The 14,934-nt window shown below is 44.9% G+C and overlaps 1 protein-coding gene across 2 annotated transcripts in view; it reads left to right on the top strand.

Moving 5' to 3' along the window:
* The first annotated feature begins 1,105 nt into the window (after nucleotides 1-1,105).
* Nucleotides 1,106-14,934, top strand: part of LOC109887461 (mRNA-decapping enzyme 1B) — a 32,112-nt gene continuing 18,283 nt past the window's right edge. For both annotated transcript variants that reach the window (XM_031819115.1, XM_031819114.1), the window contains exons 1-3: nucleotides 1,106-1,509; nucleotides 5,279-5,319; nucleotides 7,762-7,889. In XM_031819115.1, the coding sequence (XP_031674975.1) occupies nucleotides 1,351-1,509; nucleotides 5,279-5,319; nucleotides 7,762-7,889 (328 nt within the window). In that variant the 5' untranslated portion in view covers nucleotides 1,106-1,350. The remainder of the gene's footprint in view (nucleotides 1,510-5,278; nucleotides 5,320-7,761; nucleotides 7,890-14,934) is intronic.

Below are 14,934 nucleotides of genomic sequence, written 5' to 3'. Positions count from 1 at the left end.
GGGAACTAAGGATGGGGATAGAGTACTCTGGCTTTGTCCAAAATAGAACTCTATTCCCTAAGTCGTTTGTCACTTGGAGGCAGACTGGATGCTGCTGTGCTGTGTTGCCATATTAGTTATTGTCCCATCTGTGACACAGGGCCATACTGGTTCTGAGAACCAACTCCCCATCCCATCCCTCCTCTCTTCTCCCACCAACCATCAGTCACAGACACCGGGCCATACTCACTCCTAATGGATCTCTGACTGTGTCTGTAATTGTTAGATGAGATGAAGGAAATAAGTTTGCAGGTCACCTAAATTCTGTTTGAGGGATGAGTTTGATTAGAACATATAGCTTTCTAGCACAAAAGGTGTCCAAAAACAGTCATTGTGCTTATGAATTTTGGACAAATACTAGATGTCTAGGCTACTAGGTAAAAAAACTAATTCAGCGTAATGAAGATATGTCGAGGGCTGCCTGGTAGGCTACTGTTTATGGTGCTATGGCTGTTCACTGCGCACACCTATAGCAGGTAAAACCTTTGGTCACTATAGGCCATCAATAACCCTGGCACTGCCAGAATCCCAATCTATCCATAGAAACATATAGAACTAAGTGTTGAATCGCTTGTCATTGATATTACACACTAAATATAGCCTAGCTCCGTACCCAAGAAAAAGGCGGCAGCATTGGGGTAAATAAAAAATAAAATGTTTTTCAAAGGAAGTAGCGCCCTCTAGAGCCACCATTGCAGACTGCATAGGTTTTTTCCATCAATTTGGGCAGCAGACATTTTCAAGTCTATGATATGCGCCAAATTGTAAGTATCTGCTAAACAACGTATTAACTCGACTAATTAACAAAATAACCAATCTGAATTATCAGACAGATATAAAAGTGACGTTGAAGTAAACCTTTAATAACATTTCATGACAAAATGGAATTCAATGGATTCAACGATGGATTCTAACAAGATGTCAAAGTCATAATGTTGGTGTAACATGCCTGGCCAATAAACATCCTTCATCATCATCATCTGCTTCGGCCTGATGAAGCGGTCAATCTATTTCTCGAGATTGATTAACGTTCCTTATAGCCATCTACGCTCAACTCATCGTGTCTAATTGTTTACAATCTGTTCGACGAAACATGGCTGCTGTCAAGTGAGCTGTTGATGGTGTTCCGAACAGTTACAATTCACTTATATGTTCTCTTTAATAATTTATTTTAAATATTTTAATTCATAACAGTGTATTTTAACGGGGATAGTTTCAATAGTTTTCGTTTTACTTTGGAACCGTCACAGATTCCTTCACCCGCGATAACGCGCCAGTTAGCATCACTAGCTAACTAGCTCAAGGAGAACAATGACGGCAAGCTCATCGGGTGGAAACACCTGTCTCACTGCTAAAGGTTTGGACATTAGTCTCGCAGCCCTGCAAAGACAAGATCCTTACATCAACAACATTGTAGATGTGGCGAGTCAAGTGGCGTTGTATACTTTCAACAACCGATCAAATGAATGGGTGAGTTAAGGGATGCTACCGCTGCTCTGTTCGCGCTCCCTTCTCTTTCAACAAAGTTGCATGTTAAGTAACATCTTAACGGACTGATATGGATGCCACATTATAAACTAGTTTGCCAGGTTGAATTCACGTGGTTTTGGGAGATGTGGTTAGCCATAGCTATTATTCCAAGAAGCTAGAAAGCTAGCTAGCTAACATCACCCTATATCGCTTTCACGTCCCAGTCGGAACTAGGAAACTCAAATGTCCGACTTGCTAACTGGTTGGACGCGACACGTGTATAACCAACCTATTAACGAGTCGGACATGATCTAGTTCCGACTAACACGTTAACTTGGCAATAATGCCAGACCCACTATCTGCATTCGAGATGTCGCTGATGAATATGTCGCGTTTCAAACTGGGAACTCTGAAAAATACAAGGTCAAATCATGACGTCAGTGATTTTTTTTTAGACCGGAGTTCCGGAGTTGGATGACCGTTCAAATCGATTTTTCCCAGTCCGAAAGTTTCTTATTTTATTTTCCGAGTTCCCAGTTGTTTTGAAGGCGGCATATCGCCCACGAAGCTCCGATTCAAACTCACATGAGACAGCTCAGCAAGCGTTTTGTCAGAATCGGTTTGTGACTCACAAATTATCGAGTTTCGCACAGCAACTATCTTAATTTACTCCGTTACGGCCGATAGCGATGGAGTTTAGGATGAAGTGTTTTCAAGATGCATCTTCCTAAAACACCATGTAGAGAGGAGGTCGCTAAAAGGTTCAGCATTGTCAATCCGACGTCTGCAGTGGCCATACAGTATTTACTGTTATGCGGCCTCTGCAGAAGTCAACGCAAACATGCTTTGCAGAGCTGTTGTCAAGTGAGTTTGTGTTTTATACAGGAACTCCCGCCCCCACCTACATCAACCAATCATGTCAATGTTGAGATGTATGCAGCCCTCCACATTATTGCAACGTATGGAGCTTGATTTTTCTGGAGGCTCCACAATTGCATCTCACCCTCCATTCGAAGCCTCCGTCCACATTAACCGGATCAAACATAAATAGTCTTTATGTGCATGTTTGAGCATGTGTCTATACTGATAGGATGGAAAGGGAGCTCAGCTTTCTCCATTCAATCATTTCCTTAACATTTATAACTATTTCACAATACTGACAATGGATCAGCTCCTAGAGAGATATTACCACCTTGAGGCAACTTAATTCTAATGTTTACCCTACAAAAAGAGCTAAATCACAGATTTGGCACGTTATGGTGCATGTTAACGCCAATTTAGGCTTGATCCAAAATGTAGTCAGAGGTCCCTATGGAAACGCATCATACTCATGGTCATCAACTGGAACGCACACATACCGGGGCACATAGTACACATTGGCCTCCAGCTAGTTACAAGGATGTTGACTGATTTTTATCACTTAAAAATTGTGCACCAAACAAATGTAAACAGTATAGCTTCCGTCCCTCTCCTCGCCCCGAACCAGGGACCCTCTGCACACATCAACCAGTCACTCACAAAGCATCGTTACCCATCGCTCCACAAAAGCTGCGCGGGCCTTGCAGAGCAAGGGGAACAACTACTTCCTGATCTCAGAGCGAGTGACGTCACCGACTGAAACACTATTAGCGTCCACCACGCTAACTAGCTAGCCATTTCACATCGTCCACACACAAACGAATGATTGCAAGTTAAACCATACAACTCTATGGATGAGGATGACTTTTAAGAATATTTGACAAAAACACATTACTTGATGCAAGGTACAAAGTTTGTTGACATTAACAGAACGACGGTTTGTGTTATTTGTGCAGTCATTCTGTTCCCCAACTTAACATCTGTTCCTTTAAGTACCTGTGTTTTCTTTGTGCTTGTGTGTAGAGTTGTGTGGTTTAACTTTGCAGTCATTTAGGTGTTTGTTTGTTTGGTGTACATTTTAAAGTGAAAAATCTGTCTCTCGGAATCATTCTGTTATCGTGGAATTGCCCACTTGGTTCTGAGGGTGGGGACGGACGGTGGTGAACCCCTCCCCTTTCACAAATAATAAAATATGCAGGTGTAGGAGCACCCCAAAATAATGATTGGTCCAAATAGTCAGTGACGTAAAACCATGGCACTGGTAGAAGTTTGCTTCATAACCCTCATATCTCACAGCCTACGTAACAGTTTGCTTCATAAACCTTCATATCCCACAACTTAATAAGTAACAGTTTGCTTCATAACCCTCATATCCCACAGCCTACGTAACAGTTTGCTTCATAACCCTCATATCCCACAGCCTACGTAACAGTTTGCTTCATAACCCTCATATCCCACAGCCTACGTAACAGTTTGCTTCATAAACCCTCATATCCCACAGCCTACGTAACAGTTGGCTTCATAACCCTCATATCCCACAGCCTACGTAACAGTTTGCTTCATAACCCTCATATCTCACAGCCTACATAACAGTTTGCTTCATAACCCTCATATCCCACAGCCTACATAACAGTTTGCTTCATAACCCTCATATCCCACAGCCTACGTAACAGTTTGCTTCATAAACCCTCATATCCCACAGCCTACGTAACAGTTTGCTTCATAAACCCTCATATCCCACAGCCTACGTAACAGTTTGCTTCATAAACCCTCATATCCCACAGCCTACGTAACAGTTTGCTTCATAAACCCTCATATCCCACAGCCTACGTAACAGTTTGCTTCATAAACCCTCATATCCCACAGCCTACGTAACAGTTTGCTTCATAACCCTCATATCTCACAGCCTACATAACAGTTTGCTTCATAACCCTCATATCCCACAGCCTACGTAACAGTTTGCTTCATAACCCTCATATCCCACAGCATACGTAACAGTTTGCTTCATAAACCCTCATATCCCACAGCCTACGTAACAGTTTGCTTCATAAACCCTCATATCCCACAGCCTACGTAACAGTTTGCTTCATAACCCTCATATCCCACAGCCTACGTAACAGTTTGCTTCATAAACCCTCATATCCCACAGCCTACGTAACAGTTTGCTTCATAAACCCTCATATCCCACAGCCTACGTAACAGTTTGCTTCATAAACCCTCATATCCCACAGCCTACGTAACAGTTGGCTTCATAACCCTCATATCCCACAGCCTACGTAACAGTTTGCTTCATAACCCTCATATCCCACAGCCTACGTAACAGTTGGCTTCATAACCCTCATATCCCACAGCCTACGTAACAGTTTGCTTCATAACCCTCATATCCCACAGCCTACGTAACAGTTTGCTTCATAAACCCTCATATCCCACAGCCTACGTAACAGTTTGCTTCATAAACCCTCATATCCCACAGCCTACGTAACAGTTTGCTTCATAAACCCTCATATCCCACAGCCTACGTAACAGTTTGCTTCATAACCCTCATATCCCACAGCCTACGTAACAGTTTGCTTCATAAACCCTCATATCCCACAGCCTACGTAACAGTTGGCTTCATAAACCCTCATATCCCACAGCCTACGTAACAGTTTGCTTCATAAACCCTCATATCCCACAGCCTACGTAACAGTTTGCTTCATAAACCCTCATATCCCACAGCCTACGTAACAGTTTGCTTCATAAACCCTCATATCCCACAGCCTACGTAACAGTTTGCTTCATAAACCCTCATATCCCACAGCCTACGTAACAGTTTGCTGTGGATGTTAAGGAGAGATCGATGAAGACTCTGTTCAAGCAAATCCCTTTTCATGAACTCAACCTGAATCAGTTACTGTATGTTGTTTTGCAGGAGAAGACTGACGTGGAGGGGACCCTGTTTGTCTATACAAGGTATGATGGGTCTTTTACGATGCCAGCTAATTACTGTCTCTATGTACTTCCCCGTGAGCTTTGAGTCTTGTTGGGGGTGCATCCCAAGTGGCACCCTATACCCTTTATGGTGCGTCACATTGGACCAGGGCCCATAGTCAAATGTGTAGTGCATTATAAAGGGAATAGGGTGCCATTTTGGGACCGGTGTCTGTGTCTACTTCAGCTGTGAGCTGAGAAGCCTGCCTCCATCAGGTTAAATATAATGGGCTTAGTGGGTTAGCTACGTCAACCCTCCCTTTGAACAGATCACTGAGTAGACTATTATGGTCTGTAGCCTTGAAGAGCCATGATTACTTCCACAGACCCTATCCCACCCAGGAAATGGGTCGTAAACATGTAGAACCTTTCTGTTTTCTGTTAGGCCTACTTGAACATGTATAACCTTTCTGTTTCCTTGTAGGCCTACTTGAACATGTAGAACCTTTCTGTTTTCTGTTAGGCCTACTTGAATAGGTAACACCTTTCTGTTTCCTTGTAGGCCTACTTGAACATGTATAACCTTTCTGTTTCCTTGTAGGCCTACTTGAACATGTAGAACCTTTCTGTTTTCTGTTAGGCCTACTTGAATAGGTAACACCTTTCTGTTTCCTTGTAGGTCTACTTGAACATGTAGAACCTTTCTGTTTTCTGTTAGGCCTACTTGAATAGGTAACACCTTTCTGTTTCCTTGTAGGCTTACTTGAACATGTAGAACCTTTCTGTTTCCTTGTAGGACTACTTGAACATGTAGCACCATTCTGTTTTCTGTTAGGCCTACTTGAGCATGTAGAACCTTTCTGTTTCCTTGTGGGCCTACTTGGACATGTAGAACCTTTGTTTTCTTGTAGGCCTACTTGAACATGTAGAACCTTTCTGTTTCCTTGTAGGACTACTTGAACATGTAGAACCTTTCTGTTTCCTTGTAGAACTACTTGAACATGTAGAACCTTTCTGTTTCCTTGTAGGACTACTTGAACATGTAGAACCTTTCTGTTTCCTTGTAGGACTACTTGAATAGGTAACACCATTCTGTTTCCTTGTAGGTCTACTTGAACATGTAGAACCTTTCTGTTTCCTTGTAGGACTACTTGTACATACATTACCACTGTCGTTCTTGTTCTCCTGAGAAAATACACCAACTCGGATGCGTGCATGTAGTCACCAGTTCGTTTCCAGTCTGTTAGCACCTTACACTGGTTATTCAACTTGTATGTAATGTAAAGTACCTCCCTCCTGTGTACTTTAATATGAACTCTGGTATAAGGCCGGTGTAATGTCAAGTCCCTTTAATTAAGGATCAGACCCCTTTTTTTAAACTTTCACCAAAAATGACATGCCCAAATCTAACTGCCTGTAGCTCAGGACCTGAAGCAAGGATATGCATATTCATGATACCATTTGAAAGGAAACACTTTGAAGTGTGTGTAAAAGTGAAATGAATGTAGGAGAATATAACACATTAGATCTGGTAAAAGATAAACAAACAAAAAACATTTGTTTTTCAATAATTGTTTTGTTCCATCTTTGAAATGCGAGAGAAAGGCCAGACATTAACATAGGAGCCTAGGTGTAATTTAGACTGATCCAGTGAAGAATTACCTCACTACACAACATTTTGCATCAAGTCAGCCAGGAGTTTGTCCAAATGTGCCACATTAGTCAATTTATACATGTTCAAGTACATAACTATAAAGAACATACAACAATGCTATGCTAATAAAAAATACACGTTTACACACCCAGGAATGTCATACATGATGGATCATTAGCTTCCCTACAGAAAGCTAATGGGGCGGCAGGTAGCCTAGTGGTTAGAGCGTTGGAGTAGTAACCCAAAGTTTGCACGATCGAATCCCCGAGCTGACAAGGTAAAAAAATCTGTCGTTCTGCCCCTGAACAAGGCATTTAAACCACTGTTCCTAGGCCCGTCATTGAAAATAAGAATGTGTTCTTAACTGACTTGTCTAATTAAATAAAGATAAACTAAATTAGAAAGACATCTAGATGGCTAGGTGTGGAGCCAGAGACAGCAGTCAAACTGTAAAGCCAGTTCCTACGTTTTAATATACAAATGTATTTAAACTACACTACATCTCTGGGCCCCTCAGAATGACAAATCAGATCAGTACACCGTTTACCTTCAGAGGTGAATGTATCAAACAGGTTGCAGTGATAAGTGTTTTGTTGTTGTGCACTATGCTCCAACAATAGCAGGTATTTTTTATTCTGTAATAGCTACTGTAAATTGTACAGTGCAGTTCGATAAACAAGAATTGAAGCTTTCTGTCCATATAAGACATGTCTATGTCCCGGAAAGTCTAGTCACATTATCGCCTATTGAGCAACAACTGTCCCGGTTTATGGACACCGATCCTGTAGAGGTTTAACTCTTTCTATTCATGCCTTCCTGTTTGTCCTCAGGCTAGCATCTCCCAGACATGGCTTCACCATAATGAACAGGCTGAGTATGGAGAACCTGACTGAACCCATCACTAAAGACCTGGACTTCCAGCTGCAGGATCCGTTCCTGCTCTACAGGAATGCTCGCTGTAAGTCCCCTGCACTATTCAGCCCACCTACATAGTACCAGGACTGTTAACCCTACCTACATCGTACCAGGACTGTTAACCCTACCTACATAGTACCAGGACTGTTAACCCTACCTACATAGTACCAGGACTGTTAACCCTACCTACTCAGAACCTGGGCTGTTAACCCTACCTACATAGTACCAGGACTGTTAACCCTACCTACATAGTACCAGGACTGTTAACCCTACCTACATAGTACCAGGGCTGTTAACCCTACCTACATAGTACCAGGACTGTTAACCCTACCTACTCAGAACCTGGACTGTTAACCCTACCTACTCAGAACCTGGGCTGTTAACCCTACCTACTTAGAACCTGGGCTGTTAACCCTACCTACTTAGAACCTGGGCTGTTAACCCTACCTACTTAGAACCTGGGCTGTTAACCCTACCTACATAGTACCAGGGCTGTTAACCCTACCTACATAGTACCTGGGCTGTTAACCCTACCTACTTAGAACCTGGGCTGTTAACCCTACCTACATAGTACCAGGGCTGTTAACCCTACCCACATAGTACCAGGACTGTTAACCCTACCTACTTAGAACCTGGGCTGTTAACCCTACCTACATAGTACCAGGGCTGTTAACCCTACCTACATAGTACCTGGACTGTTAACCCTACCTACATAGTACCTGGACTGTTAACCCTCCCTACTCAGTACCAGGCCTCGCTGAAAGTCCCCTGCACTATTCAGCCTACCTACCCAGGCCTGGGCATTCCAATACCTTGTGAAACATATGAAGGCGTCAGCGAACCGCTTCCAACCCCCTCTGGTCTTGTACCGCTTATGTGCCGGAGGTGTGTTTACATCACCACGGGAACTATGTTCCCGGAGGAGGTGGGTTTACATCACCATGGGAACTATGTTTCCGGAGGAGGTGTGTTTACATCACCACGGGAACTATGTTCCCGGAGGTGGTGGGTTTACATCACCACGGGAACTATGTTCCCGGAGGAGGTGGGTTTACATCACCACGGGAACTATGTTCCCAGAGGAGGTGGGTTTACATCACCATGGGAACTATGTTTCCGGAGGTGGTGTGTTTACATCACCATGGGAACTATGTTGCCGGAGGTGGTGTGTTTACATCACCACGGGAACTATGTGCCGGAGGTGTAGGCCTGTAGATGTTGATGTTTGCATTCCAGAACATATTTATTTCAGTCCTGCTAGTCTTCACGTCTCAAGAGATTTACATTTGATTAGACCAGAACTTACATTTCTAAAAAGCGATTGGACGTGAATCATGGTCAATACTACTGGAGAGTTCAGAATAGTTTAAACAGATTGAAGATGCAGCTAACTTTCTACCATGTGGTGTAGTCCAGGAATCCTGGCCCATCATGGAGCACTTCATTTAAATGAGAACTATTTGCGGAGTGCATATCAGACCTGGGTTCAAGCACTATTTGAAATCTTTCAACACAAACTTATAGCGTATCCCCTAGCCTGGCTGGAGTGCCTGATGGGTGGGATTTATAGCTTGGGGACTATTCAATTAGTCTGTTAAGCCAGACAAGCTCAATGAAGCCCAGATAAAGTGGTTGAAATTACCTCGAATAGTGTTTGAACCCAGGTCTGTTGCAGGCTGAGAAAGAGACTCAGTGCTGCAGACACACACACATACCCTGAGGAGAGGAGCCTGGAGCCGTCTCTAGTCTAGTGGCTGTGGCCCCACAGGTCCATATATGGTTCAGAGGTATTTTTGTGGCAGTAGTCCCGTGTTTGAGTGCCTCTGTGCCGGTTTTCTACCGCAAGTGTCCTGCCAACAGCAGAGAGCCAGCCAACCAGCCTACTACGTTAGATACAAACCAACCTGTCATTATAAGTGGGACACACTACACACACACACACACACACACACACACACACACACACACACACACACACACACACACACACACACACACACTGATACACACACACACACTGATGCACACACCATTCTCAGTGACAGGCAGGTGGAATGCTTTGTTTTAAGATATTGCTGGACTGCTTGGTCTAATTATTAGACATTTACACACAAACACAACTATACAGGGGGGTGAAAAACACAGCTGAGTTATTTATACGTGATGTTTAGAACAACACACGTCCCTCAACATGACCTTTCACGAGAGGTCACAGAATCTTATCACTAAACAAGTATTTGGTTATGGGGTCATTAGCTGGTGGAAGAGCCAGCCAGGCCAATTTAGAATGTTGTCTCAACTGTGACATCATTGTGACATTGACAGCAAGGGTTTCTGTTAGCCGGGTAATACACTATTGTTTTTCGTCAAAAAACTGGCTATATATATATATATATATATTTAAATAAACTAAATTGGTGCCGGCCAATTGTCTGGGAGGAGAAGAAAACATCCCCTTGCAAAATAACGCTTTAAGTCTGTTCATTGATAGGAAAACATTTGACTGGTTGTGATTATTGGTCTATAGGTTAATTTGCATAATTTTGTGGAATTAAATTGGGGCGTGTGTACAGTATTCATTATCTATCTTATTTATCACACCATACAGATACAAATCTGTCAGACATCGCAAGAGCTGCTACAGTATCTCAAACAGAAAATGAACAGTCAACAGAAGTCTGCCTCAGCGCAGTATGCATTGTCTTAACATATACTTCATTGTTTTGGGGCGGCAGGGTAGCCTAGTGGTTAGAGCGTTGGACTAGTAACCGGAAGGTTGCAAGTTCAAACCCCCGAGCTGACAAGGTACAAATCTGCCGTTCTGCCCCTGAACAGGCAGTTAACCCACTGTTCCTAGGCCGTCATTGAAAATAAGAATTTGTTCTTAACTGACTTGCCTAGTTAAATAAAGGTAAAATAAATTGTTTTGAAACCTGAGTGTTTGATAACCCATTATGAGGCATGTCTTACCCTGGTTCAGAGTAGCCTAGTCAACATCTGTGGAGACCATTCTTATACATCAACTTTCATTGTCCAGTAGCCAAAAGCACAGTCCTGGTTATATTAGCAGCCCGTGCCAGTTGTTGCATTGTCCCCTGGTTCTAACACATATTTTGCCACTCATGTGCATTGCCCTTTTGACAATAGTGTTTTCTCTGCTATTTGCATTATGGAAGGACCATCCGTGTGTAGCCTGCTGCCTTGTGCACGTTGCTGCGCTGGTAATGGGAAGAAATAATGTTTGATAATAACCGGTTGACTGTATCCGAGGCCTACTGGTGGTATGGAATAGGCCATATTTCTTTCTCGACAAGCTGACAATAGAATAGGTCAACTTTTCTACTATGGGGGATAGTAGTTTGACGTAGGCTAGTGATTCCCTTTATGGTGCACTATGTTTGACCAGAGCCGATGCGTTCTAAATAGCACCCTATTCCCTTTATAGTGCACTACGTTTGACCAGAGCCGATACGTTCTAAATAGCACCCTATTCCCTTTATAGTGCACTACGTTTGACCAGAGCCTATGTGTTCTAAATAGCACCCTATTCCCTTTATAGTGCACTACGTTTGACCAGAGCTGTGCATTCTAAATAGCATCCTATTCCCTTTATAGTGCACTACGTGTGACCAGGACCAGGCCAATCTATAAGGAATAGTGTGCCATTTGGGACACAGACATATGACTAGTCTTTGAGGTTGTCCTTACCTCCTGGTCGTACGTAGGTGTACTCCATCTCTGTCTCTGTGATGAGCATCCCCTTGGCTGGCCCAACCTCCGGCTCCTCTTGAAGTCGCTCATGTTTGGGTTTACGCTGGAACAACCTGCCCAACATAGTCCCTCTGAGACGATAGTCTAGTAGTGGTGTGGTGGAGCTGCTACTAGGGGACAACGTTTAGACCACGTTTCCTCTGGTACTGCTGAGATACCAGTCTCCTGTCTGTCCTCTGGTACTGCCGAGATACTAGTCTTCTGTCTGTCTGTCCTCTGGTACTGCTGAGATACTAGTCTCCTGTCTGTCTGTCTGTCTGTCCTCTGGTACTGCTGAGATACTAGTCTCCTGTCTGTCTGTCCTCTGGTACTGCTGAGATACTAGTCTCCTGTCTGTCTGTCCTCTGGTACTGCTGAGATACTAGTCTCCTGTCTGTCTGTCCTCTGGTACTGCTGAGATACTAGTCTCCTGTCTGTCTGTCCTCTGGTACTGCTGAGGTACTAGTCTCCTGTCTGTCCTCTGGTACTGCTGAGGTACTAGTCTCCTGTCTGTCCTCTGGTACTGCTGAGGTACTAGTCTCCTGTCTGTCCTCTGGTACTGCTGAGATACTAGTCTCCTGTCTGTCTGTCTGTCCTCTGGTACTGCTGAGGTACTAGTCTCCTGTCTGTCCTCTGGTACTGCTGAGATACTAGTCTCCTGTCTGTCTGTCTGTCTGTCTGTCCTCTGGTACTGCTGAGATACTAGTCTCCTGTCTGTCTGTCTGTCTGTCTGTCCTCTGGTACTGCTGAGGTACTAGTCTCCTGTCTGTCTGTCTGTCTGTCCTCTGGTACTGCTGAGGTACTAGTCTCCTGTCTGTCCTCTGGTACTGCTGAGGTACTAGTCTCCTGTCTGTCCTCTGGTACTGCTGAGGTACTAGTCTCCTGTCTGTCTGTCCTCTGGTACTGCTGAGGTACTAGTCTCCTGTCTGTCTGTCCTCTGGTACTGCTGAGGTACTAGTCTCCTGTCTGTCTGTCCTCTGGTACTGCTGAGGTACTAGTCTCCTGTCTGTCTGTCTGTCCTCTGGTACTGCTGAGGTACTAGTCTCCTGTCTGTCTGTCTGTCCTCTGGTACTGCTGAGGTACTAGTCTCCTGTCTGTCCTCTTCCTTTAACACGCCCCTTTTGTTCTATGAGGAAATAATGAACCAATAGAACCCTTTCTCTGGTTTCCAATACTGAGGTACCTGACCTGTCTCTCCTCCTCCTGTCCCCATCCGTCCTCTAACAGTACTGTCTTCTCAGAGAGTCTGTCTGGTGTGAGGCTGGGTAATGTCTCAGTCCTTCTCAGAGAGACTGTCTGGTGTGAGGTTGGGTAATGTCTCAGTCCTTCTCAGAGAGACTGTCTGGTGTGAGGCTGGGTAATGTCTCAGTCCTTCCCAGAGAGACTGTCTGGTGTGAGGCTGGGTAATGTCTCAGTCCTTCTCAGAGAGACTGTCTGGTGTGAGGCTGGGTAATGTCTCAGTCCTTCTCAGAGAGACTGTCTGGTGTGAGGCTGGGTAATGTCTCAGTCCTTCCCAGAGAGACTGTCTGGTGTGAGGTTGGGTAATGTCTCAGTCCTTCCCAGAGAGACTGTCTGGTGTGAGGCTGGGTAATGTCTCAGTCCTTTCCAGAGAGACTGTCTGGTGTGAGGCTGGGTAATGTCTCAGTCCTTTCCAGAGAGACTGTCTGGTGTGAGGCTGGGTAATGTCTCAGTCCTTCCCAGAGAGAGTAGTATATGAGTCTAACCAGAGTAGTCCCCTGTAGCTACTAAGCTAAGTGGTCTCTCCTCAGCTCCTCCAGAGATCTCTCTCCTCGCTGCCCTCGCTGGTTCTTAAATTTCCCAGGGCTTGGAGTGTCTGTCTGGTCCTTTTTCCAGGCGGTGACCTTTAGCTTGGCTCTCCACAGCCCCAGGCAGGCAGGGCAGTGCAGGGCACAGCTCAGAGGGCAGACAGGATGGCAGCAGGCAGGCAGATGGACACAGTAGCAGCTCCAACCTTAAGATCCAGCAACTCAGACCCGCTGTCCTCACTGACTCAGTTACTCTCTCACTGTAGTCTTGTCTCTCTGTCAGTCAGGAGTCAACATGCTCTAGTCTACTGGCTGGCCTTCAGTCCCTCAGTCTCCGCCCTGTCGCCCCTCCTCACTCTTCCCTCCTTTCTCTCTCCTTATCTCGCCCCCTGTCCTCTTTTCTTGGGCCGACCGCCGTGCCAGAGCGTTATCTTCCTACGCGACCTATTTGAGGCTGCCTGAGTTCTCACTGTGACGGTGACAGGAGAAGTGTTCCTGGTCTGCCTGTCAACGGGGCTCCTGTCTCAGCCACGCTGAGTAGAGTAGTGGCCTGGCTTCCAACTCCCACTGCTGCAGAGTCTCAATCACCCCTCTACCCCACCACCCTAATGAATGGGGCCCCAGCCTGCCCTTAACCCTGGGTAACTGCCACAGAGACATGTTGTGCTTTCTCATAGCACGTATCTGTCTGTAATATTGACGTTGGCTCCACTGACTAGTTATTAGACTAAGAAGGTAATGAGGTCATGGTGACAGAACCCAGAACCTTCACTTCAGCCATAAACGATGCCATGAATCATGAACTTAAACACCATGAGGAGATTTAACACAGGACTTAAAAAAAAAAAATGTATTTTATCTTTGATTTCATCCATGATGAGTCCACTCTGTAAAAGTCATCACAGTTTCCAAGAAGTTAACGTGGTCTGGCATGAGTCATGACTGATAAAGATGGTACATTTTAATATAATGGCTGTAGGTAATCCCACTGTGTCTCAATAGTGGAATATGTTGTGCTCTGCTGAACCCCGCCCAGCCACCTCTTCCTGGAATCTAGCGGTATGTCTTCCGTTCCCGGGGATGTGAGGAATCATCCTGGATGAGCACTGTCCTAGTAGGAGAAAGGGTTTATATGTAGCACCTTCTCCACTGTGGGGGGGTTTATATGTAGCACCTTCTCCACTGTGGGGGGTTTATACGTCTCACCTTCTCCACTGTGGGGGGGGGGGGGGTTTATATGTAGCACCTTCTCCACTGTGGGGGGTTTATATGTAGCACCTTCTCCACTGTGGGGGGGAGGGGGGTTTATATGTAGCACCTTCTCCACTGTGGGGGGGTTTATATGTAGCACCTTCTCCACTGTGGGGGGGTTTATATGTAGCACCTTCTCCACTGTGGGGGGGTTTATATGTCTCACCTTCTCCACTGTGGGGGGGTTTATACGTAGCACCTTCTCCACTGTGGGGGGGTTTATATGTAGCACCTTCTCCACTGTGGGGGGGAGGGGGGTTTATATGTAGCACCTTCTCCACTGTGGGGGGTTTATATGTAGCACCTTCTCCACTGTGGGGG

Source organism: Oncorhynchus kisutch, unplaced genomic scaffold (genome assembly GCF_002021735.2).
Source record: "Oncorhynchus kisutch isolate 150728-3 unplaced genomic scaffold, Okis_V2 scaffold1859, whole genome shotgun sequence".
Taxonomy (NCBI): Eukaryota; Metazoa; Chordata; class Actinopteri; order Salmoniformes; family Salmonidae; genus Oncorhynchus; species Oncorhynchus kisutch.
The sequence above is the reverse complement of the archived record's forward strand: the minus strand, read 5'-3'. Positions and strand labels throughout refer to the sequence as shown.